At 33.9% G+C, this 26,710-nt stretch overlaps 1 protein-coding gene across 3 annotated transcripts in view; it reads right to left on the minus strand.

Annotated features, from left to right (window-relative positions):
* TLK1 (tousled like kinase 1) overlaps positions 1-26,710 on the minus strand; it is a 153,076-nt gene that overhangs the window by 11,243 nt on the left and 115,123 nt on the right. For all 3 annotated transcript variants that reach the window (XM_041722920.1, XM_041722919.1, XM_041722921.1), the window contains exons 12-18: positions 22,620-22,686; positions 10,129-10,226; positions 7,728-7,809; positions 3,688-3,779; positions 3,514-3,603; positions 3,187-3,356; positions 2,603-2,738 (exon numbers count right to left, since the gene is read on the minus strand). In XM_041722920.1, coding sequence (XP_041578854.1) covers positions 2,603-2,738; positions 3,187-3,356; positions 3,514-3,603; positions 3,688-3,779; positions 7,728-7,809; positions 10,129-10,226; positions 22,620-22,686 — 735 coding nt within the window. The remainder of the gene's footprint in view (positions 1-2,602; positions 2,739-3,186; positions 3,357-3,513; positions 3,604-3,687; positions 3,780-7,727; positions 7,810-10,128; positions 10,227-22,619; positions 22,687-26,710) is intronic.

Here is a 26,710-nt window from a genome sequence, read left to right on the forward strand (position 1 = left end):
GACCGTCACCCATTCCCCCCCACCCCCCGCCCTCCTCCCCTTCCACCACCCCTAGTTCGTTTCCCAGAGTTAGGAGTCTTTATGTTCTGTCTCCCTTCCTGATATTTGCCACACATTTCTTCTCCCTTCCTTTATATTCCCTTTCACTATTATTTATATTCCCCAAATGAGTGAGAACATACACTGTTTGTCCTTCTCCGATTTACTTATTTCACTCAGCATAATATTTTCTACTTTTAAGTGCTATTTGTAAGTTCATAATTTTATATAAAGGAAAGGTACAAATAAATATGTCACACCTTAGGTTATAAAAAGAAAGATCCATCAGGGATGCAAGCATCTCCCACCTCTAAAATTTAGATAAACTAAAAATTCCTGAAAAATAATACAGCTAAATGAGAATCTAACTTTTTTTCCTTTTGGTTTTACACTATGCGTAAATCATTTAAATTTCAGCAAGATAAACACAGATTTCTTAAAAAAAAAAAAAAGAAAAAAAAACTTCTAGAAATAGAACCACCAAAGATGACCAATAACTCATTTGTAATGTAAATCCTTTCCTATCTCCAAATCAAGTAAAAAAGCCAGATTTGTTTTATGAATAAAAGTATATATTTTGTGTGGATTTATGAAACAAGAATGGCTCTTAAACACTATGCTACACTGTCTCTTGAGGCAAAAAGCTGTAAGCAAGGAAAGGACTTATAGGAAAGACACCAAAGTTATTTGAGGAGATTTGAGACTTGGGAGGAAATGAGGGACAAAACTGATTTTCTTCTAAGTGATACTGATAAATAGTTTCTGGGGATGAAAAGGTAATTTGCAAAAGCATTATATGCATGTATTCTAGAAGACTGTACAGGACATCCCAGCTTACCAAATACGTAAGCTTAAAAAGCTAGGACTATAGGAAGCTAACCATTTTTTAAAACATATTTCTTTTTTTTTTTTTTTAAGATTTTATTTATTTATTCATGATAGTCACAGAGAGAGAGAGAGAGAGAGAGAGAGAGGCAGAGACAGGCAGAGGGAGAAACAGGCTCCATGCACCGGGAGCCCGACGTGGGATTCGATCCCGGGTCTCCAGGATCGCGCCCCGGGCCAAAGGCAGGCGCCAAACCGCTGCGCCACCCAGGGATCCCTTAAAACATATTTCTATGGGAAACACATTCCAGGTTACTACATGGAAATACTCCAGCCCACCTGTCAGAGGTAAATCTTCTTGCCCAGCCCTCCACTAGCAAAGCCAGACCAAGGGAAACAACATCGTGGGAATCTCTACAGAGGAAGGATGATCTATTATTTAGAATTCTCTATTATTTCAAGCTGTCTTCCATGGAATACACGGTTCTATGAAGGACATTTATTGCTAAAAGTCTGAAGACTACTGATTGAGGATGCCAATTTTTAGGGGGTTTCTAGTTTGAATGACAATTTTCTTTAAATATGGGGGGAAAATCCATGATCTATTATATTATTCATATTCTTAGAAAATGCTACAAGCAGAATTTGAAAGTAAAATGGCTTTAAAAGAATACATGAACATGACTAATCCCTGTGCATGAAAAGTTAAGTTCATACAGACCCAGGGAATCTTATGGAACTGGTTGTTACGTGCATAGGATATGTGAAGACTATTCTGGAAACCCCAATGTCATATTTATGTTTGTAGTCTCTATCTTGTTCAGTGAAGTTGAGTACAGTTCTTTCTCCAATTACAATTTTACTCCTTTTGTGAAACTAAGTTTGTTTTGAAATTTTATAGTCTATATTATTCTCCACTTTGGTGAATCTGACAGTAAGTTTGAAAATTCACACTAAGTGATTTTTGTTAACATCTAGGTACTCTGAAGAGAATGACATTCATTTAGACTTAGATCTCTGAATCTACAGTTCTACCTGGAGTTTCTCTCTCTCTTTTTTTTTTTTTTTTTAAAGATTTTATTTATTCATGAGAGACACACACACAGAGAGAGGCAGAGACACAAGGCAGAGGGAGAAGCAGGCTCCATGCAGGGAGCCTGACATGGGACTGAATCCCCGGTCTCCAGATTATGCCCTGGGCTGAAGGCGGTGCTAAACCCACTGAGCCACCGGGGCTGTCCTCTACCTAGAGTTTCTAAGTATGAAGTTATTAAAAGGGACTTCTGAGAGTCAAGTCCAAAGACTAAAAATACTCCAAACTTCTTTCCCATGTATGATCAACAAAACTTCCAGCTCCAATAAAAACTAACCACACAACATCTACAGAGAAGACTCCATGCTTATGGCTATTGCTTGTAATAGGATACTATCTTTATATAAATATTTGTACTGATGATAAAGATCACTTGAACATACAGAAGAAAATCCATGATTCTCCATGTGAGGAGTTTCTGGCTGGTAGATAGTGAAGTCACTGGCCAGTGCCAAGTTATTCTCCCTTCACTTTGCTGATATATACAGTTAAGACCAGATGAGAAAAGAATATTGACAATAGTAATCTCCTTCTTGATTCAAACTTTGTATTAGTACCTTTACCACAGTAATCTCAAAGATACATGAAAATAACTAAACTCTCATAAAAAGTAGACAACTTCGATATTTTAAGTTATACATTTACCAGTAAGTGCCTGCCCCTTGAGAAGTTAGATCCATTCCATCTACACCATAGCTATCATCATCCATGATCTTGGATAGACCAAAATCAGTGATTTTGATTTCTCCACATGCTGTGCCATCTACCAGAAGGATATTTCCTAAGAACAAAATACAAAGTTTTTTTAATGATACATGCGTGAAAAACATATTTACTACTTTAGCTGACATTGGGGGAACAGCTATATATTTAAAATACCTAGTTAAAAATGTAAAATTATAATTTTATTTTATAGATTTTATCTATCCATTCATGAGAGAGAGAGAGAAAGGCAGAGGGAGAAGCAGGCCCCACCCAGGGATCCCAATGTAGGACTCAATCCCGGGACCCTGGGATCACGCCCTGGGTTGAAGGCAGGAGATAAACTGCTGAGCCACCCAGGGATCCCCCTTAAAATAATTTTAAAATGTGGTGATTCAATGGGCATTATAAATTCTAGGGTTCCATGGACTTTAAAAAACTAAACCGAAAAGCATGTTTCTAAACTACGATTTTTGAAAACTATGGTCTTTAGAGCTTAAAAAATTGAGATAAATTTTATTAATTACCTGGCTTAAGATCATAATGTATAATAGGGGGTTTGATTTCATTGAGATATCTTAGTGCATTTACAATTTGCATTACAATAGACCTAGCTTCCTTCTCTGACATTAATTTATGTTGCTTCAGATAGAAATCCAAGTCATTGCCTTCACAGTACTCTAACACTGTACAAAACCTACAATGAAGAAGAGGAAAAAAAAAATCAGACATAAAATATTATTCAGTAATTCATTACTACAGTGATGAAATGAAGAGTATATATCATCATTACAGAATAGAGAAAGCAAAAGCAAACATTTTTTCTTAAAAACTAAATCCTTATATTCACTTACGTATCTGTATCCAAAGAGAAATAATCATAGAGTTTAACTATCCTAGGGTGATCCAGTTCTTTGTGTATTCTATACTCTCTGCAGGCATGTCTACGGGAAGAGAGAGTATGTTTATTCTTCATGACTACTAACCGCATTTTGATTTAATAAAAACCAGAAAGAATTAATATTTACTTGTGGTAGTTTTCCTTCTTCTCATCCCTCCAGCTTTTATTAAGCTGGTGGATCTTCACAGCAGCATATCTTTGTTCATAAAGATCAAAAGCCTAGGATTCAAGGTATAGAACAGTTAGGACCAAAGACCAACTGAATAGCTGAAGAGATTTAAAAACATTTTTTTGGTGATTACAGTAATATGGAATTAGAATATACACTATATAGAGTTCAAAAACATATTTATTATTGGAAACAAGGCACAAATTCCATTATACTACATCAGTGAAAACTTGAATGTGAATTTTCACATTCAAGTTTCATAAATGTCAATATATTGAATCAAGATAAAACAATAAAGCTGTTATTTGTTTTTTTAATATGGATCTGGCTCCTCTAGAGTGGCAAAAGCAGTAAGCAGCCAACAAAACAGATGGCTGTAATGTGTTTTTTATGGGCTGGATAAAGCAAACTTTTTCCTCTACCTTTCCTAGTGACTCCGCAATTCTTTAAAAATAAACAAGTTTGTAACAATGTCCAAGTGTTTAAAAAATTCTAAACTCTAAACTTTGATTATGAAACTGTTCAAACATAACCATTTATCTACTACTCCTAACTACATCAATAATAATTCCTTAAATTCTCTTTTAATACCCAACTTTTTACTGGTTGCCTCAAAAAGAGGTTTTATATTGGTTTGTTCAAATCATCAGCCTATTTCTTACATAAAAAAAACACAACAACACTTGAATGTCATTAAGGGGAGATCTAATAATTTAGGTTCTGCTGTGATTTACAGACAAAGGTGTTCCTTTAAAAAAAATAAAACATTTAGAATTTACAAAGAAGGTTCTCAGTCCCTACTCTCATCAACTTAACCTAAAAGTAAACAGGAAAGATAAACTGCTTGTCACAAAATTTTTAAGAGCTTAAGATCAGAAATAATATAGGATATAGTAGTTAAGAATATTCATTTTGGAGTCAGATAAACTTATCAGCTACAGAACTTTGTGCTTATATCCTCTCTTAGCCTCAGTCTCATTTATAAATAAGATTGGATTGCTGAGAGGATTAAATGGGATGAAACACAAAGTGTCAAACATTAGCTAATTACATTATTAAAACCTTAAAAAAATAGAAAATAAAAATAAAAGGTCATGTGAGAGAATGCAAAAAAGCTAAAAGAGTAATAGAAAATAAAATTTTAGGTGCACTAATAAAAATTATCAATATATACTGACTGATAATTATATATGACATGTCTTTTCCCCAAAATTAGAAGAATAAAGTATACCTTTCCCATGAGGCTAATATGGTAATTACTGAGCAACTGATTCAATATTTTCCACCTTGGTGTAGAGAAAAGTCTGTATTTTCTTGACTAAAAATCTGCTGCTTTGTTTTCCAGTGTACCTGGCAAGCATGAAAAAGCTTTGAGGGGCTGGAGAAAGTGGTCTTTAGTATTTAGGTCAGTACTAAAGATTCAAGTTATTCAAGACCCCAATCTGCATTTCCTATTTCCTATATAAGCCCTTTCTTTAAAAAGAAAAGCCCCTCTTAGCCCCTATGTGTGATATTAAAAACAGTGCAAATACTATAGGGCAGTGGCAGAAAGTTGTTATGAAAGGTGGAAGCAAGCTCAGAAGCTGGGCAACTTTAAGGCTAAACTAGTGCTGGTGATTTTCAGATCCAGAGTAAGCTATTATGATCTAAGTTGTGGCCTGAGTAAGCCTACTTGAACCATTAAGTGCTTGGGGATGAACTACTATTTGAATCAGAGAACCAGGAACTGGAGGAGAGCTCACAGATCACTCCTGACGGGTGAGGAAGGTTAGAACCATGATGCTTAATGCTTAACAACTTAACAAAACAACTTAACAGAAACAAAATGGTTCACAGTTGAACAAAGATCAGAACTGAGGTTTTCTGAAGCCAAATCCCGTATTATATTCCAGAGTCAGAACCAGAATTCAGGTTTGTCTTCAGTAAAACAAGAAGGCACAGTCCTTGCCTCACTGAACAGTGAGGACTTCTTATAATCCGATGAGTTTACCTTTGCAAAGCACCAATGTTCCTGTGACATAGCTCATCTAATCATTACAACAATCCAGGGCGCCTGGGTGGCTCAGTTAGTTGAGCGTCCAACTCTTCGTTTCAGCTCAGATCAAGATTGCTGGGTCCTAGGATCGAGCCCCGAGAAAGGCTCTGTGCTCAGCATAGAGTCTACTCAAGTTTCTCTCTCTCTCTCTTCCCCCTGCCCTCCCTCTCTCTCAAAAATACGTACATAAATCTTAAAAAAAAAAAAAATTACAGCAATCCTATGATGTAGGCACTATTATTATTCCCAAGAGGATGACTGAGGCAGAGGATAGTAAGTCATAAACTCAAGTACATACAGTTAGTAAACAGTAGTCAGAACTAGTCAGGACTCAAACCCAGCTTATCTGGTTTCAGAACCCAAGCTCTTAACCACTAACTATACTAATACATAACAAAAAACGCACAAAGTGTCAATGAGGAGCTATAAAAAGGAGACCCAGAGAGAACTCTCCTGTAGGAATTGAAGTTTAAGGTGAGGGTATGACCTTTAATAAGACTTCATCCTAACTAAGAACGAATAAGAAGCTCCTGGGGTTTATCAGCATGAGAGTGAGATGATCAGATTGCACTTTATAAAAAGGCCAATCCAGCTACAGCACACATCAATAACTGGAGAAGTTCAAGGTGATTAGCTTGGAGGTTCAGGCAGTAATGCAAATAAGAGACAAGGAAGCCTTGAGCTAAGAGAGGAGAAAGGTTGTTGCTGGATTTAAGAGAGCTTAATGACATCAGTAGCGGTGGGCACCAGGGACTGGTTTTATGTTGAGGGAAGGATGGTCTCTAAGTTTTTCACTTGAGGGATGGGGCAGAAGGATGGCACTGCTATGTATTTAAGTGGGCAACAGCGTTAGAAGAAAAGGTTTTGAGGAAAAGGAAAATAATTTCTAGGTCAGACCTGAGTGTGCAGTGCCTATGAAGCATCCTTGTGAGATAAAAGGACTAAATCACGTACACGAACAGGTATGGAGCTCAGAAGGAAAGTGTAGGATGGAGATTACATACATTGCTACAATAATGGCTTTTTCATGAGAGTGAAAATCCCTTTTGGACTTTTTCTGGTTAGGGAAAACAGGCACTAATGTAGTCTTTCCTGGAAAAGTGAAGAGGCCTAACAAACTTTGGCAAGTAGGGGATATACTTCCCTTTATGCCATTGTGGCTTATGAAAGGTTTCATTGGATCCTATGGTCTACTTTTGGATAGCTGGGAAAATCTGTATTTGAAAAGGAGAATACAGAATGATAAAAGAACTTAGGAACTATAATTTTTTTTTAAAGATTTATTTATTTGATAGAGGGAGAGGGCATGCACAAGCACTGTGTATGAGCAGGAGGAGGAGCAGAGAGGAGGACAAGCAGACTCCCTGCTGAGAGCTAAACTGACCCTATGACCCTGATATTATGACCTTGAGCCCAAATCAAGAGTCAAATGCTTATTAACCAACTGAGTCACTCAGGCACCCCAGGAGCTACAAAATTTAAAGGCTGGGCAGAAAAATACAATGTAAAGTGAAAACAGACAGATACAAAACACTGAATATGGTGACTAAAAATTTTTCAATATTTATACAGGTGCATTTGAGAAACAATGGCCTTAAAATAGGAAGAGGTTTGGGTAAATTCAGGACACTTAAGACTTGTGACATATGTTTAAAATTAAGGGGTACAATCTTTCCATAAATGTGCATTAAATGGCGACCTGCTTCTCTTGATTCTAATGATTGTTATTTGTAATGGATTGGCTACTGGTAATGAGATACCAGGTATCAGGTGTTGTACAAGGAGAGTCTCCAGACTCTTGAAATAAGACAACGTGAGACATCAGGCTTTTTGTAATGAGAGATGGGACATAAAATCAATAAAAAAATAATAAAATCATTCAATAAAAGACAAGCACTTCTTAACCATGTACTCCTATATCTTTGCTATTTTAGTATGAGGAACAGAAAAAAACTTATATTACCTTATACACTTCACTAAAGCCACCTCTACCAAGCAGATGAAGTAATAAATATCTTTCATTTAACGTTGGGTGATCTTTGAACCTTAAGGGTGGGAGAAAAAGACACTTAGGCACATAAAACCATATACAAAAAAGTTCCTTCCATAATAAACTTCCATACTCTCTCTTTACTCTGAGCTTTCTTTCTTTCTCACTCTACTGTTAATTTTGAATTCCATTCCATACCACTTTTCATTCTCCACCTGCACGACTACTTTTAATCTTAACTCTTTGGTGTTTGCTAAGCTTAAGATTTGTAGCTGAACATTCAAGTTCAATAACCAATAGCACTGATAAAAACTCACCAACTACTGTAATTCTAAGAACTTTATGAAATCCCACAACTAGGCAGTAGGAATGATTTCCTGTGGAAAAATATACTTTTATATTGGGAGTATGGTTAATCAAGATTTTATAGGAGTATTGACATATGATTATAATTGTATGTATAAATTGGCCTTCATACATGATTAGATTTTACTGTCTTTGGACTTCTATAAATAAAATTTTAATTCCCAATTAATGAAATGAAAGTTTTAAAAAGAAACTTAGGGAAAAAAACCACTCAGAGATAATACTCATTAGTATTTAACACTTATTGCTCCTGCTATATATTAAGCACTCACATGTATTAATTCATTCATTTCTCAACCAACTCTATGAAGCAGGCCTTGCTACTATCTCTTATTTTATAGACGAGGGCACCACTGCATAGAAAGCTTAAGTAACTTGCTCAGGTCAACAGTTAATACATGACAGGACTTAGCAGAAAAATGTGATTCCAAAATATGCACTCTTGAAATAAAAACAAAAACAATGAAAGCTTTATTAATTCCAGGAATAAATGTATTTTTAAATTCAAAATCAATTGAATATAGCTTTGACAATTTCTTTTCTTGAGGAACCTGTTAATAAAAGAGATTTCTGCTAAGGTGTGTGTGTGTGTGTGGTTTTTTTTTGTTGTTGTTTTTTTGTTTTTTAAAGTAAACTCTACCCCCAATGTGAGGCTCAAACTCACAACCTGCAATCAAGAGTCGAATGCTCTACTAACTTAACTGAGCCAGCCAGGCACTCCTCTGTTTAGTTTTAAAGGAAATGTAAAGCTGTAACAATTCACTTAATTTTCATCAAGTGGACTAAGTCACATCCAGAAATAAATTTGAACATAATTTTCTGAAGAGCCAAGTGTAAATTAGTTTGGTCCTATCTGTTTTATTAGAATTTTCATCTGGTTACATTTTAGGTTATTCTATAACTGTATTATTTTCATTCACCTTATACATAGGAAGGATCTACATATTTATGAATTATACATACACAAGTGATCATGAATAGGCCTTCCCTTAAAAACAAGATATTCATAGTTCAAAAGACAAACTGGCCATTTCCAATTGTGATATTCATATTAGATCACGAAGCTTTAAATGACAAGTCTTACAGATAAAGTATAAAAAGACACTCTTCCTCTCCATCAATCAAATCCAAGTAGTACCTTGCTTAATTTCAATCTTCTTCATAAAACTCCCACCAGTCCATAGTTATTTTCTCTTCTTTTGAGTTCCATTAGCATTTAATATCTATGGCACCCATTTTGATAAGCAGGGATAAGGGCAGAGGCTGTGACTTTAATTTTTATTTTTTCTACAGTTTTTGCATAAATCCTTTTAGTTGAAATAATTTCAACTATGGCTTACTGAGATCCTGGTTAGTTGAAATAATTTCTCCTTCACTATGTAATATTAACTTTGATATTCAGTCAACAAATATTCATTTTGTGTCTAGCATATGCCAGGCACTGGTCTAGGCTCTGGGGATATAGCAAGAACAAAATGAAGTCTCTGCTCTCGTGTAGCTTACATTCTAATGTGAGGAGACAGACAATAAAAAAAATAAAACTGTAATTCCAGGTAGTGAAAAATGTTATGAAAAAATAAAGCAAGGCAAAGATAATGAGAGAGGGGATGGAGTGAGGCAAGACTACTATCTTATACAGGGTGGCCTAAGGACAGCCTGTCTAATGATCATTTGGAGTGAAATAAAGAGTAAGGCACTCAGATATTTGAAAAGAACACTTCAGGCAGAGGAAATGGCAAGGACAAAAGTCCTGAGATGGGAATGTGCTAAATAAACATGTTCGAGGGGCCAGCTTATCTACATTATAAATGAGGGGAGGATGACAGAGATGCTGGTGGTGAGGTGGCCAGAGATGAGATAATACATGGCCTTCTGAGCATGGGAAGGACTTTGGATCTTTTTCTAAGTGCTCTGAGAAGCCCCCCAACAAGGAAATACTGTGTTTATGCTCTCCATAGGAGAGAAAACTTTTATCATGCAAAACTTTAAAATATGAATAATGACTCACTGCGAATTATCTTCATTATTTATTCTTTTGAGCTCTCGAATGTGAAGATTTCTGACTCTTTCCAAACGTTCAAGTTCTGCCTGGATTTCTGCCTCTTCCTGAAAATGAAGAGAGGGGACTATAACAAGCTCAATTTATTTGCAATATAAAAAAGATATTTTTACCCATGCATCAATTTATTTTACAGTGACAGGAAGAATAGTATATTATAAAGTACCACTGAGTTAAAAGACCAAAGTGCACTTTTCAATGCCTGAAAGATGGAAAGAGATACGGCAAAGCCTATTTCAAGAAACCATCCTCCACATAAAAATCTATACCTAATGAGATGCTGAGTTTTATTCTGTAGTACAAGAAATCTATTTTTATAATATCTAAACTGAAAATGACTGCAAGGTTGTTGAAACTGACTTATAATACAAAATGAGATGAAAGTTTTATTTCTGGTACATCCCAATTTTAATTTAAGAGGGAATAATTTAGTAATACAAAACAAATGAAATGAATGTATTTTACAATAGTCAAAAAAGGAAGAAAGGAAGAAGACAGAACTGATTATTTCTAGTCCTTACAATGTTTGAAATACACAAACACACACACACACACACGCAATCTGACTACTGATAAATCCCACTGTCATCTTAGAGATTCTAAAACAAAAATTATATGGATAGCTGTGGTAGATCCTCAGTTATCAGAGTAGCTCTAGGCAAAACCTAAAGAAATTAAACATTTAATATAAAAATTTTGGTATTTTTCATGTCCTCAAAATAGACAATTTTGAGAACATTAAAAAAAAATTAGACCTCAAATTAACCACCACCCATCTTACACATCTCTTTGATTTGTCAATATAAATAAATTTGAATACTACATAAGGGACAAATAAAATACATCAAACTTCAGGGCAAAATTCTAGAAACGCCCAATTTTATAGTATTTCTGAATATTTGTTGAGTAAATAAACAAACTGCCTTGGCCTAAATGTATACCCATTACCATTATAAATCTACCCTACATGGAATAGAGGTTGTTTTTGAATATCAGACGTAAATATTTCTGTATTAACACCTTTTCTTTTAATGATTTATCTTCTGATTTAAAAAATCCTTTATCTAAAAAATACTTCTGAAGTTTACATTGAAAATATAAGTATCATTTCATTCCAAAGCAAACAGTAAGCGATATAAAGGCTATAATACCTTTATCTAAGCTTAACCTTAAAGGAATATTCTAAGTATGATGAAGAAAAACAAATGTTCACAGATTAAAAAAACTAAATCTGAAAGTATGCTGTTTGTATTCCACTTGACCCTTAAAGTTATTTTTATTATTTTAAAATGAAACTCAACTGCTACTTGTTGCAGAGGTATTTAATATAGAGTAGGCATTAGATGATAAATAGAAACTTTCAAAATAGATTTAAGTGAAAATAAATCTTTCTAGAATTTTGGGGAAATTTTTTTGAAATACATACATTAAACAGATTGTCTTAATGTAACTGAAATATCTTCATTAATACAGTTTCAGTCACAAATATTTATTTTAATGAAAAAAGAAAAGGTAATACTCTAGGGGATTAAATAATTGAACACTCATTATATAGACAGGAAATAGATTAAAAACCTTTGGAACAAGACTCAAATCACTGCTTAATTGCCTTAATTAGTCATATAAAGTAAAATAAGAAACTAGCTATATAGGTATGTCTATGAAAAAATTCAAATTCATTTATACCACAGAAGGTAGAAAGTGGTAACCTTTTCTTTCCATATTACTAACATTTGTGGTCTTAAAATTCGCCATTACTTTGATTCTTACACATGTAGGAAGGTACTAAACAGTTAGTAGGTTCGTAGAATTTTAAATATCCAATAAAACTATGAGATGTCTATTTGGATACCTACTGAAATAACTTTTAACTTTTATTTGAAATTGTGGTATGGGGATACTATTTCAAAAGAGAATTTATAGAAATTAAATAAATATATGAGATTCAACTAGGTTGTTGATACACATAATTACATTTGCTTAATATTTTTGGTAATCTTCAGAGGTCTATACAATGGCAGTAACCAATATTACAAAATAAATACTTGTTAAAGAAAGTAAAATATATGTCTATGTCAGTTAAGGAAACTTTTTTTGTCCTCTATAAAACATGGCAGGCATGTCCCATAAAATATTACAATCCAAAAGCACAGGCAAGATGCATTTGGCTTGAATTATAAAGTTTACAGAAAAAAACAAAATGTCAGAAGCACTAAGGAAAAAAAAAAAAAAAAAGCTGGATCCTAAGTATTTAAGAGGAAATATCAAGGGAAGGAACTATGACCAAGTGTTTTTTTTTTTTAATACCTGAGTCTTAAATACCAATAGACATAAAGTTTCCATAGTCAGTGAAATAGATTTACATCTTCCATATTGTAATTTAATATTTATTCCACACATCTTGGACCTTAAACCAAAGTGACAAACTTCTGGGGGAAAGATAATTCTGCAACTCTTAAGTAATTTCTCTTAAACTCCACTGGAAAAAAAAAGTATACATAACTGTTATGTACTGAAGGTCTGTGTTCCCCTCAAATTTATATGCTTAAGCCCTGAACCCCCAGAGTGATGGTATTTGTAGATGGGGCCTTTGGGAATTAGAATTAGGTTAGGTCATGAAGGCAGAGCCCTCCTGATGGGATTAGTGGCTTTGTAAGGAGGTAGGGGAGAGAGATCTAACCTCCCCTTCCTGTCCCATCTTTGTGGGAGCACAGAGAACTGGACATGTGAGGACTTGAGAAGGCAGCCATCTAAAACTAGAAGAAATAGATCCTCACAAGAAACTGAATCCTGCTGGATTGGACGGACCCTGGTCTTGGATTTCCAGCTTCCAGAACTGTGAGAAAATTAATTTCTGTTGTTTAAGACACCTAGTCTACGGTATTTTGCTATGGTAGCCCAAACAGATTAATACACACACTTTCCGCTAATGTTAGGGCAATATGGCCTAGTACCCTTTCCTTATACAAATGGGCAAAGCCCAGTTTTGGTATGGAACCAGGGAACAACAGTCTAGAATACAGTAGTCTCATCAACTAATTTATATTCAGTGCAGTCATTTCCAAAGATATATCCTGTAAACTACATTCTCCTTGCTTGAGATCAACAATCTCTGGGCCGTCCTCAGAATTAATGATTTTCAGAGGGTTCAGGAGAAGCAAGTATGACCCAGACTTACAAGTGACCTGGATTCATTACAGAATGGAATCCTCAAACCCGTGGCAAAACTAGGCCAGGTTACTAAAATACAAGAGACATAACTCAAATAGATAGAGTGGGCTTAATAATACCAACTCTTAATCAAGTCATCCACTAGCTGAGCAGTTAAAGCAGAGGTCTAGAAGAAACAAAGATATAGATAGCATCTCTGGAAAAGAACCGATCTTGGTTGGCACATTATGCTGTACAAGGGACATGAGTAAGAACAGATTTTGAGAGAGAGAGGTAGGTTTGATGATCACATACAACTTTTCTGTTAAAACAGAAAAGATACAGCAATGGACAATTTGACGGTATTTTAAAATAAGCTCTTAATATTCTGAATTAAAACCCAAGTCATACAAGTATGCAACAACAGATCTCAATATTGCCTCACGGTTTAACCTGCAAAACACACCACCTTAAAAACTTTTAACTTTTAAATTTTTATATGGAAGGCAAATTCCAAGGGCAACTTAACCAAAATGGTTTGTCTTTCAGCATAAGTTTGACATCGATATGCTTTCTATTTGTAGGCGAATTCTTTTTTGGCATCTTAATGTCCCCTCGGCTCACCATTCTAAGGCAATAGTATATGTAAAAATGCCAGGTTAAAACTGTTAGATGGATTTTTGAGCATTCCCCATAATGGTAATTTTTAAAAAAGCAATTATTAAAAGAAAGGTGGGGTGTGTAGGCATTAAAGCTATAAAGCTTTAAGAGTTATAAAATGCATTTTCACATGTAAAACTGATACATCTCCTGAAACAATTAAACATACTAGTTTAAATTTCTGTAACAAATCTTGAGTATGTTACATATTATATCCACAAAAACCCTATTTCAAAGAGCTGCTTTTTTTCTTTTCTTTCTTTTTTTTTTTTTTTTTTAAGATTTTATTTATTTATTTGAGAGAGAGACAGCAGCAGAAATAGCGACCAGGCAGGAAAGGGAGAAGCAGGCTCCCCGCTGTGCAGGGAGCCGAATGTGGGGCTTGATCCCAGGACCCTGGATCATGACCTGAGTGAAAGGCAGACACTTAATCAACTTAGCCACCCACGTGCCCCAAAGAGCTGCTTTTTGAGACAAGCCAAGATAAGAAAGTATTTTGATCTTGCCTATAATCAATGAGAGTTGGTAACAAAGAAATTCTGTAGAGTGTATTATGAAGATGGCAGAAGACAAGAAAAGCTGATCACTTTGAACAGTCTACTCAACAGCACTATATAACATTACTTGGTCTAGGAAAACTAATTAAGAATGAGGTTTCAAAAAGTTTAACTCCAAATTCATTTTAGTAATATGAACAACATTAATCCCTCAAAAGTTGGTATCTGCAGGTCAAATTTTTTTAATTTCATAAACCATAATGTCATTCTAAAAGTTTATCACCAGGAAAGTGACAGGTGAAATTAACAAAAGGCACTATTAAAAGCTAATGGAGAGGGCAGTGCAGAAAAGAAGAAAATTATTAACAATTTACTTCACCTTTATCCTTATGTCCCCAGGTTATTCTATTATATGCTTTCAAATACTTTAAATATGGATATGAGATACATGAACCATTGGAAATATGAATCAACCAACAAACTGAAAGACCCCACAGATAAAGCAAGTTTGAACTTATAGAGATAATCCTATTTTTGCTTGAATACGATTGTATAGATTGAAAATTGGGTAGGAGGCGGCGAGGGGACAAAAATTATGAAATTCCTGGGAGGCAGGGTTCATTCCTGACTATATAAATGCTTTCTTACTCCCCCCTCTCCAATCACTGAGCTGGTTCTTACTGATGAGCATACTGTATCTCCCTCAGATCTATTTCACTGGTGTAATTATTTTAGAACCTTAATGTTTTCCTGTCTCTACACTTCATTTCCTTCTTTTTAGGGAGAGGGTGTGAGGTGTGGAGGTGGGGGTGGTATTTTATTCTCTTTTCAAATGCATAAATACATACATTAAAACCCGAGAGGGCAGCCCAGGTGGCTCAGCGGTTTAGCACCGCCTTCGGTCCAGGGCGCAATCCTGGAGACCCGGGATCGAATCCCACGTCAGGCTCCCTGCATGGGGCCTGCTTCTTCCTCTCCCTGTGTCTCTGCCTCTCTCTCTCATGAATAAATAAATCTTAAAAAAACAAAACCCTGAGAATAACTGTTAAAATAGGTTTGATTCTGTCAGTTCCCCCATTTTATTTAAACAAAACAAAATAAAAACCTTTCCAGCAGCAAATAAATGTAACAATTCAACTGACTGTCAAAATTCAAATTATTTAGTACACTTCTCGAAAAAGAAATTGCAGCTGCTGTATTAGATATTACTTGATGTTAAACACGAACCAGATGCTGACATCACGCCACAGCACGTACGGGCACCATGCCTTACAGACTACTGTAGTCCTTTCCCCTGCTGCCTGCTTCCTTTGAACCTTTTTCAGGATTTGGGTGGATTCACAGACTTTTTTTTTTTTTTTTAAGTATGAAATGATTTAACTTTCTACACAATGATGGGAAGAGCCCAGTCTTCTAGACTCTCTTGACATACATGAATATACAGGTGACCCTTAAACATGGGTTTAAACTGCACGGGTCGACCTATAGGCAGATTTTTTTCAACAAATACAGTAAAGTACTATAACGATATTCTCCTTATAATTTTAATAATGTTTTCTTTTCTCTAGCTTATTGTAAGAATACAACATATAATATAGAAAATTTGTGTTAATTGACTGCTTATGTTATTGATTAAGTCTTCTGGTTAACAGTAGGCTATTAGTTTAATTTTGGGGGAGGCAAGTTATTAGTAGGCTATTAGTAATTAGATTTTGGGGATGCAGAGTTTTGTACACATGGGGGTGGAGGAGGGTTGATGTTCTTAATCCCTGAACTGTTCAAGCGTCAACTGTAAATGACGTGGAGTTATAGTTCTGATTGGGAAGGGCCGGTGGCCAAGCAGTTTTCTTTTTTTGTGAAATAGTGATCTCTAGACTAAATTTACAAACATGAATTAATTAAACTCTGCTCTAACCAATGGCTAACATGACTTCTAAAATTCTGTTCAAAATTTTAAAAATTCCATTCTCTATAAAACTGGATTTTTTTTTTAAATTTTATTTATTTATGATAGGCACACAGTGAGAGAGAGAGAAGCAGAGACATAGGCAGAGGGAGAAGCAGGCTCCATGCACCGGGAGCCCGACATGGGATTCGATCCCGGGTCTCCAGGATCGCGCCCCGGGCCAAAGGCAGGCGCCAAACCGCTGCGCCACCCAGGGATCCCAAAACTGGATTAATATTAAACATTACAGAAGCAAAACACATTTTATGTCTAAATTTTCATTTTGGAAAAAAAATAAAATAAATTTTCATTTTGGTAATTGAAAATCTACTACCGAGTTAAGACATATGACTGTAAATGGGCAAACACAGAGCAAAGAATGTTTATGGATACATAATAAGAGTAGGAGGTAATATATGAACAATGGAGTTTTCCTATCTACAGTCTGTCCCATGTTCTCTCAGCATAGTCATCTTTTATAGACAACTACTCATTTTTAAAAGGGAAGCAGTAGTAAGGACAGAATGTCAAGTTTAGAATTCTAACATTCTTCTTGGCACTTTTCTTGCCTACACATGCCAAGAAGTCAAGAACCTCATCACATTCTTCATGGGCCTAATCATGATCTTTTCTACTATAATGCATTTTCACCAGACTTCCATGGAAAATTATTGTCTATACAAGTAGCATCTTTTCTTATGTTTTGGAGAAATATAATGTACAATGTGGTTGGCTTTAATTGAGAGAAGAATTCCCAAGAGATTTCTTCTAGTCATGGCCATGAATATAAAGGTGAATACACAGATTTAGAGATTAAATCCTCTAGAATTATACTGTTCATTATTTTCATATTTTTATTCAAACCTAAAGTGACAAGAAATGTCACATATGCAAACTTATTCTCTGTGGTTATACTAAGGACTTGATAAATCAGATGACAATGGTATTCTAGAAAGAAAGACCAAAGGAGATATCAAACTTCAAGAGTATTTGGGGGTCAATTCACCTAAAACCAATGCCCTGTATTCTCCACTGTTCAAAAGGCTTGTAGACAATCCATTGTCTTCCATTTCAACTAGTTGCAAGGTCCACTGTGAAGGAGTGAGAAAAGAGCTGTGTGCTTGTTCTTGACCTGTAAAGATTTCATCATGGAAGATTAATACTGATGCTGCTGCTGCCTGTTACTGGTTGTTTCTCTTTGCAGGTGCCAATATCGGTCAGAGAACAGGATTTCAGTGGCAGAGTTGTTGCTATACTGTTATCTCTTCAGAACGGAGGCACAAGGAGAGATGAATGCCACATCGCAAGGAGCAAAGGAGAGAGAGAGAAAGAAATGGTGTCAGGTGGCATGTTGGATGTGATTTTTGTTTTAGTAGAGATTGAGATGACTGCAAATTGTTTAGCTGATTCCTTCGGTCTGCAAAGATACATTTGTGTTGGTGCTGATGATTCTTGACTAATCCTGTTTCAATTACAAGTTGGTTATGTTTTTCCAAAAAAAAAACTTATGGCACTTATATTTAGGACTTACAAATCTCTCTCTCTCTCACTCACTCATTCTCTTTCTTTTTCTTCCTCTCATGCACACACACAACTCAAACATATACATTATAAAGGCCAGTATCTACTAACACTATTTAATATTCCATACTGGGATGTCAAATTTTCTATATGCATTATTTTCCTTCAGCTAATCAGGTATTTTAAATCTAGAGGATGACAAAACTTGAAGACTAAAAAAAATAAAGAGCAACATACATCTGCATGCTGTTCACATCACACACTTGAGTAATAGCAGTGTCAAGACCGTTCTTAGTCCTCGTAACTTTCAAAATTCTTATTTCCTCATCATTTTGGGATACTATGATGGTTAGCTTGTATCATTTAAATAAAATTATGACTACAGAGAGAATCTATTACAGGGATGATGGTTTTTCAGGAATTTTTTTAAAAAGTTATTTGTGTTAATTTAGTAATAATCCTAGAAAAGCATATCCATAGTTTTCTTCATTTCCAGAATAATCTAAACTATATAAACAAAAACCTAGCAGAATGCCTCACATCAAAAAGATAAATTCCCATAACTAGAATTTGTTGAAGACTGGTATCAAAACAGGATTGATCATAAAAGCTAATTGGCATATAATTTGTTAGTTTCCTTAAATCTATAGATTCCACATATGGCACAGGTACATAAAATAGGATAGTTAGTAGCCTTGCCTCAAAGAACCAACTTTTTAAAGACAGAAAATAATTTCCACTGCAACTACAAGCTTTTAATAAGGGATAACTGGGTAAGTTTGTACATAATTACCTCAAGCGAAAAGTTGTTTTTTAAAAACTGTTTCAGGAATAATTTGCATAGTCTCCACAGATTTTAGTATATAGTTCTCTGTTCTACTCTGTTAAATCCTAAAGCTACATAAAAGGCAAAACTATGTTAGAGAGTATTTATAGTTTTTATTTTAAAAATGTGCTTTTTCAGTTGACCTTTAAAAATAAATTTAGAGTGAAAAGCAATATACCAGCTAATAAGAAATATTCTACCTAATATAATAGTCACTAACAATACTCAAGGAAAATAATATGTGAGGGAAAGAGAGCATTTGTGTGAAAAACTTAACTGTTCTACTTTACCTGCAATGAAAACGAAGCATGTTTCTGAAAAAAACAAAAAGCAAACATCACCTCTATTCTAAGACCGATGCAAAGAAAGTTACAAGTGAATTAATTCTTCTGAATGAATACAAAGAATCAATGTGCAAATCTACATAAAATAGAAGAATTGTAGGAATAAGTATAGGTACCCTCCACTGGAATGGAAGTGGAAAAAGGTTCACATTTGGCTTTGCTGGTTACTAGCTGTATTAATTTTGACAAAACATAGGGAGAAGATCTTGGTATTCAAAAATTTAGCATTAATGTTCACTCTAGAATGGTTAAAACTTCAAAGTCCATAAAATGTAATATCATGTAATTTTTCTGAAATAGGAATTTGAATCATGCCTGTTATCAAGCAGAGTATGGATATAAGTCAATCACATAGTGAATGAGTGAGCAATGATTTCATAAAAATAACTGAAAATATTAAAGAATTCTTGATATATTAAAAAAAATGATGCTGCACAGTGACTTTCCTGATCTCAGAAAACAAAACTAGTAAGCCCTCAGCCCCAGAAACATCTGTTTATGTTAGCCACTGACTGACTTTTGGAGACTTCTGCTTAACTTTCATTCCTTACTCTAGCACTCTAATAGTTTTGGATTTATATTTCTAACCCTGCAGAATAGCACAGAATGTGAACTGAACTTTATGATTTATTCAATGGTAAATATACTTTTTTTCATACTTCAGTTTACCTATTCAATTACTATGATGATCTTTATAAAACACAAAGCACATCATAAATTATTCATTTCAAGAAAAAGAAAATAGGCCTTCTAGTCTCTCATGTCCAAACAACATAGGCTCAATGAAATAAGTTTTCTCTTTTGGTGCCCACAAATCTAATAATTTTACTGAACTTTAAGAGCTTTTATTAAAGACAGACAGAGAGAGAGAGAGAGAGAGAGAGAGAATGCTGGGTCTCCAAATCTAAACTCTAAGCTGACACAGTAGAGGTTAATTCCTGTGTAGGTTACAAGGACCTCAAATATTCACATATCAGAACCAGCCTATGATAGAAATTATATATTACAAGTTGAGCACAGTTCATGTCAGCTTAATAAGCCCTGGAGCATAGGGAGCTGATAAGATAGAGGCTATTACATCTTTTCTCTTGTTCTCTATGTGTTAAAAATGTCCAATCTACTTCTTTAGAAAACAGAATGACCTATTTTAATGGCCTATTTTCCAACCATGCTTTAGAATGCCAAATAAATTATTTTTAAAACACGTTGACTTAATGGTGACTTATTTAATTTTGCAACTCAAAAATTAATATCCAGTGGTAAGCAGGCAGCTGTTAATTATTTGTGCTCTAAGATGACACTACTTATTCAAGTTTGTTCTCTATATATACTACCAAAAACTTTCTTTATAATGCATTCATTTTTCTCACCCAAAATAGCCTCCTAGAAGAAAATGTGAGAATTCAAGCCATGAGAGCATATTTCAGCATTAGTAGTTTATCCACTCTCCCAAAATATTCCTTGATATTGGTCAAAGAAAAGTAATATTGTAAATTGGTTAAGAAGATAAAGTTAGAAATCTATAGCTGCTCAGTAAATCTGATAAAAGCTGAAAAAAATAAAACAGGAAAAAGATTATGGAGGGGACAATTATTAGAAAGAATGAGTAAATACAAAAAAATGGAAAAGTCAAAACAGGAAAAGAGGCTAATATGGAGGTTAGACGAGAAAGTGTAATATTCTACAACAGCTTGCAACTGTTTATATAGTATCTAGATGTTTAGGTATACCTCATTTTACAACACTTACACAGAAATGTTTCGGAGAAACTGAACATTTTCAAAGTACCAGGAAAGCTTTAAAATCAACCAAGCACAACCAATCAAAACCAAACCCAAGCCCTTCTCTGGAGCTTTTCAAAAAGTGAAGTATTTTTGGTAATACAAATAGCCAATTCCTAATTTAACTGCTTTAAAATTTCAGATTTTATACAACAGGTTTTTATTAAATAAGATACATACATGTAAAATCTCATTATTAGAGTAATTTTAAATTATTATATGTGAAGATAATAACCTTCCAGTTAAAGTGTCCCACTATCATGAAAAGATGGTTAGAAAATAATTTATAAATCTTTACAGGGGACATCAAACATAGGTCTCTATGAATTCATTATCAAAATAGCTTAGGTGGATCCACAAATACCAGTACTACATCTGTACTACAAAATCCTTCAAGAGTCCCATTACAGCTCCATCTGTTACAGATGGACAGACTAAAGTTGTCTACTGTATCTCAAAGAGCAGGAAAAATAGTAATTACAACAAAACACAATACATCTTAAAAAAAAGACCAGAATAAATCATTTTAGAATTTCCACTTAAAGTAGTTTGGGGCTGAAACTTTTCTGAGCAGGGGCATAGACAGATACGGCATAGTTAAAAACACTAATGCAAATTATATATTATATATTATATATATGTGTGTGTGTGTGTGTGTGTGTGTGTGTGTATATATATATATATATATATATATATATATATATATATATATATATATATAAAATTCTGTTCTGGTCCCTGTAATTGAATGGCAAAGGGTCTGAAGCACCTTGTTAGCATTCCAAAAAACAAAACAGTATGATAGCAGCTGCTACCAGAATGGGTTTCTCTGTCCTACTTCACCTTATCCCAGGAAGAGAACTTCACTGAAGCTATCAATCTTAGTTTTGATTAGTTTCCTAATTTAATTTCAGCGATTATTCAGCCTATTAAAAAATATGTAAGTAATGTGACAAAAAACAGAATAAAAAATGGGTCAAAGAAAAAGTATTTTACATCTGTCAGTAACTTAATTTTGAGTAGGAAAATCCACTCTATTTTTATTTGAAATGGCTTGAACTAAAAATATGAACTATTAAAAACAATGAACTGATTACAATTTCATAGTTTACAAATCAATACAAAGTTATACATTATAAAAATGTACTATACTAACACACAGCAACATTCTGATACATTATATAACTTTATACTATTCTGATGATTAGGTTCTTCTAAATTTGCCAATGTACATATATTAATTGAAACATCTCATCAAGCATTTGATAGCTTAAAAGTTAAGCCAAAGAAACAAGTTTGTTATTAATTTATAATTATTTATTATAAATAGACACAAACAATATGGAAATTTACATTTCATCTTAAAAATGAAGCATTTTTACAAAAATAGTATTTAAACAGAGTAATCTTAAGATCCTGTAAGTCTGGCTAGGAGTTACTTCTCCACTCAGGGACATGGTATTATCAGCATCTCAATGTTTATTTTTATTTTTATTTATTTTTTTCATCTCAATGTTTATAAGCTGCCACAAGGTAAAGGAATGTTATTTTAATATATTTAACTTAAAAATACAACTTTAATGCCCACCCCACCCCTCTTTTTTTGGTCTCTTTGGGTACTTTCTCTCTTTAAATGACTTTTCCAAAAAGACTTATAATACAAACATTCCACAACCTCCAGTAACAAACTAAATATTTAGCATATGCTTCACATACCTTTTTGAGATGTCCTAGTCTAAGTTTGAAAATTTCTTCCTGTTCATGATATTCTGCCAAAGTCAACCTGTTAAAAATGAAATTGTAATTCTAGATATTAAGATTAATAGTTATTTCTTATTTACAACCAGCAAAAGAACATAAAATAAATGGAAACACTACAATGTTAACAACTTTCAGCCCAAAATATAATAAGCAAAAAGTCCTTTAAAATATTCTTTAAAATGCGTCTAATACTTAAAGATGGAACAACTAATTCATAAATTCAGCAACTATTTAATGAATGCTATGTATCAAGTCATGTTCTAGAATTTCAATCCTAAGGGTACAATGAAAAAGACATTTTCTCCTTTCATTTTAGTTTGAACTTACATTCTATAGTTCCCACTAAGGAGGCAGAAAAGAAACAATTTAATAAAGAAATAAAATCATCCCAAATAACAGTAAGTGTTATGAAGAAAACAAAAAAGGGTGGTATGATAATGACTGTATTACACTAATTTGCACAGAGTGTTAGGGAGGTGGTCTTGATCAAAACATCAAAACGAAAACTACAAGAAAACCTGGGGTAGTATGTTTGAGACATAAGTTAGAGCAAGTGCAAGGATGCTAAGTTGGACACAGGCTGGCATACTCTGAGAAAAAAATATAAACATCAAAACAGCCAGAGAGGCGGTGAGCTATAGGAGAGGCAAGCAGGGGCCAGCTTATGTATGGACTTCCAGACTAAGGAATGAATTTCATTTTACTCTAAGAGTACTAGAAAATTAATGCAAAGACAGTCCAGTTGGGTACTGGTTTAAAAAAAAAAAAAAAGGAAAAAACTAGAACATTTTTCGTTTTTCTGCTTCCATATGTGAGGAAAAGGAATGCTAAAACTATACTCAAAGCATCAAATTTTTAATAAATATAAATAGAAGGGAATCCCTGGGTGGCGCAGCGGTTTAGCACCTGCCTTTGGCCCAGGGTGCGATCCTGGAGACCCGGGATCGAATCCCACATCTGGCTCCCGGTGCATGGAGCCTGCTTCTCCCTCTGCCTGTGTCTCTGCCTCTCTCTCTCTATCATAAATAATAAACAAAAATTAAAAAAAAAGAAATAAAGGCTATAAATGTCCTTTAAAAAAATAAATAAATATAAATAGAAGACTTTAAATCTTGAAAGTGCTTTATGGTTATTTTATTAATTTCAAATATTCATATATAACTTTGAAAAAACTAGCTTAATATATGTAGAACCATTAATAAGACATAAACACTTATAACATTTCCTAGTAAAAAATGATCCTGTTTTCTGATAAAAGAAACCACTCCACAGTAAAACAACCTCCATTTCACACTATAATACTGAAAGAATTGCTTTTATCTATCATACTCAAGCTTGTTTGTTTACTCATGTATTCTGGGGGTATCTGGCAAAAGCTCCTAACCCAGATATGATTTATTTATGTTTATTCAGGTCCTTCAGCAACATTTAGTATAAATGCTATTCTCCTTTAGCTAGATGTTAAATTTACTAATTCTAAAGAAAGCCTATTCAAAGGAAACAACAATCTTCCAAGAAATTCAGTTCGTATTCCACTAGAAATACCTTAAGAGTGAAAAAATAAACATTTAAAATTAAATCTGTCTACCAAGTCTTAGGTTAACACAACTGCTGGGTTTTATTACACCAAATAAAGCAACAGTGGACAGCTGCAGCAGATGCTTCAGGTAGACTTAGAGAAGTGTAGCAGTGTGAATGTAGAGGGAGTTAAAGGGAGAAGAGGGAAAGGTGATATTAAAAGGTTTAGAAAAAAAAAAAAGGTTTAGAAAAAAAAATAAAAGGTTTAGAAACTAAAAAGGATAAAATCTCAACTAATCCAATAAAGAAAAGCTATAGGAATTTATGGCAAATAGTTTCTGGATAGGCATATATATGCCACCAATGAAAATCTGGTGCAATTTGAATTTCCCCAAATTTTTGAAACTGTATTCTACTAAGAAGTTTGGCTCTCATGCAAATTTGCAGTCTTTATATATGCAGATGGCTGGGAATTTCTGTATTTGGAGGTAAGCATATTTAGTTGGTGTATTTTTCAACTAGTATTCTTGTGAGTTAAAAATGAATTAGTATCAGTTCAATGATGATTTAGTTTGTTGAATATATTGTTTGGTTAATCTTACAACATAACGTAATGCATATCTGGTATTCAATAGCATTTAGTTCCAGTTGTTAATATGCTTTGTGTTGTGGTTCAAATCATCCACATCCCTATAGCTAAGGCAAAGTCCTACAAATACTCCCTCCCCAATTTTCTTAGTAGAGTGATACTTCTTCGTTGATTTAAAAAACTTTGACCCCAGGGCATTATTTCACAGGTCTACTTTGATATTAAACACATACAATTCCCACTAAAGATTAATGGCACCTTTCATCATCAGCAGAATTTAGCTATTTCCTTCCTGCATTTTGAGTACTACTACTATAACTACTATTAAGCTTCAAGTAAATAGGAAAGTATATATATTCACTAATTTCTCTATGCTTGGTTTTGAAGTATTAATAAACAAATTCTGCAGAAAGTACTAAATACTAGACTACTGAATTTCTATGGCAGTGATTCTTACCATTTTATGATAGTGGATATCTGAAAATAATCTAAAGGAATTTATAAACATTCTCCAGAAAATTTCACATATACATAAATTTGGGGATTCACAGCTCTCCGTTTAAGAATTCCTATTCCAGATTGTCTCACCAAATAGAATGCAAGCTTCAAAACAGCAAAGGAGACATTTCTTAAATTTCTCTGCATTTCCCTAGCAGGATGTATATGACATATATTAGAGATCTTAAGATATCTCTGTTGTCATTTCATTATTATTTTCATTAATGAAATGTTTTTAATTAAAATGTAAAATATCTGAAAATGAACAAAAAAGTAAAATAAATTTAGGTAAAAATTGAGGACAATCCTTTTCCAAGAATAAAAAGAGCTAAGCTAGGATAATTAATGTTAATTTTAATGGCATTTAAATCCTACATAATTATTTTTATGATGTGTTTTTAAGACCCTAAAAAAGTTCACACTCTTAAGCAAGTCAGTTGGTTAGGTTACTTAGCAAATCTTTTATTCACAGATGTGAAGATAAAGTCTAATTCCTCCCTATATGAATCATACCTGGTATTACAGCCTGAATGATTAATATATTATTAGGTTCAAATATAATATGTGTGCTTATTTAGAGGCATGCTAAAAGCTCCTAAAATAGGTTTATATAAAACTTTATTTTAAAAGCCAAGAAAAAAAAAAGCCAAGAAACTTAAACTTCAAACATAAAACTTAATAACTCTTGATAATCTTCCATAATGAGTCTGAATGGATGAGAATTTTATTTTTAATCCAAAGAACTGTTTTATAATAGTTTGATATAAATGTGAGATGACTGTAATAGAAATACTGAGCACAAATAACAGAAAACAAGATACTCATTTCAAACAAATTTGATACTCAATTCTTTAAAGACATTCTGTTTAAGAAACTCAAAGTTAAGGAGTGCAAGCTATGGTAAATAAGACTATTATGGGCACTTAAGAAAAAAAAAAAAAAAGCAAGCCCATTTATTTGTACAGTTTAGCAAACATTTACCAAACATTAAGCTATGCACTATGCACTAAGGATTAGATTTTTTAAATGAGGAAGGGTAAAACAAACAAACAAATAAATAAATGAGGAAGGGTAGGACATGAGAGTAGTCTGCCTTTGAAAAGCCCCCAAAAAAACTAGCAATAGAAGTTCCTCAACATGGGGCACCCAGGTGGCTCAATTGGTTAAGCATCTGCCTTTGGCTCAGGTGGTGATCTCAGGGTCCTGGGATTGAGCCCCATTTTGGGCTCCCTGCTCATGGAGGCCTGTTTCTCCCTCTCCCTTTGCCCCTTCTCCTGCCCCCTGTTCATGCTTGCGCTCTCTCTGAAATAAATAAAATCGTTAAAAAAAAAAGTTGTTCCTCAACATTATATAGGACATTTATTTATTTATTTAAGATTTTAATTTATTTATTCATGAGAGACACAGAGAGAGAGGGAGAGAGGCAGAGACACAGGCAGAA

The sequence above is a fragment of the Vulpes lagopus genome, chromosome 11 (genome assembly GCF_018345385.1).
Source record: "Vulpes lagopus strain Blue_001 chromosome 11, ASM1834538v1, whole genome shotgun sequence".
In the NCBI taxonomy this organism is placed as follows: Eukaryota; Metazoa; Chordata; class Mammalia; order Carnivora; family Canidae; genus Vulpes; species Vulpes lagopus.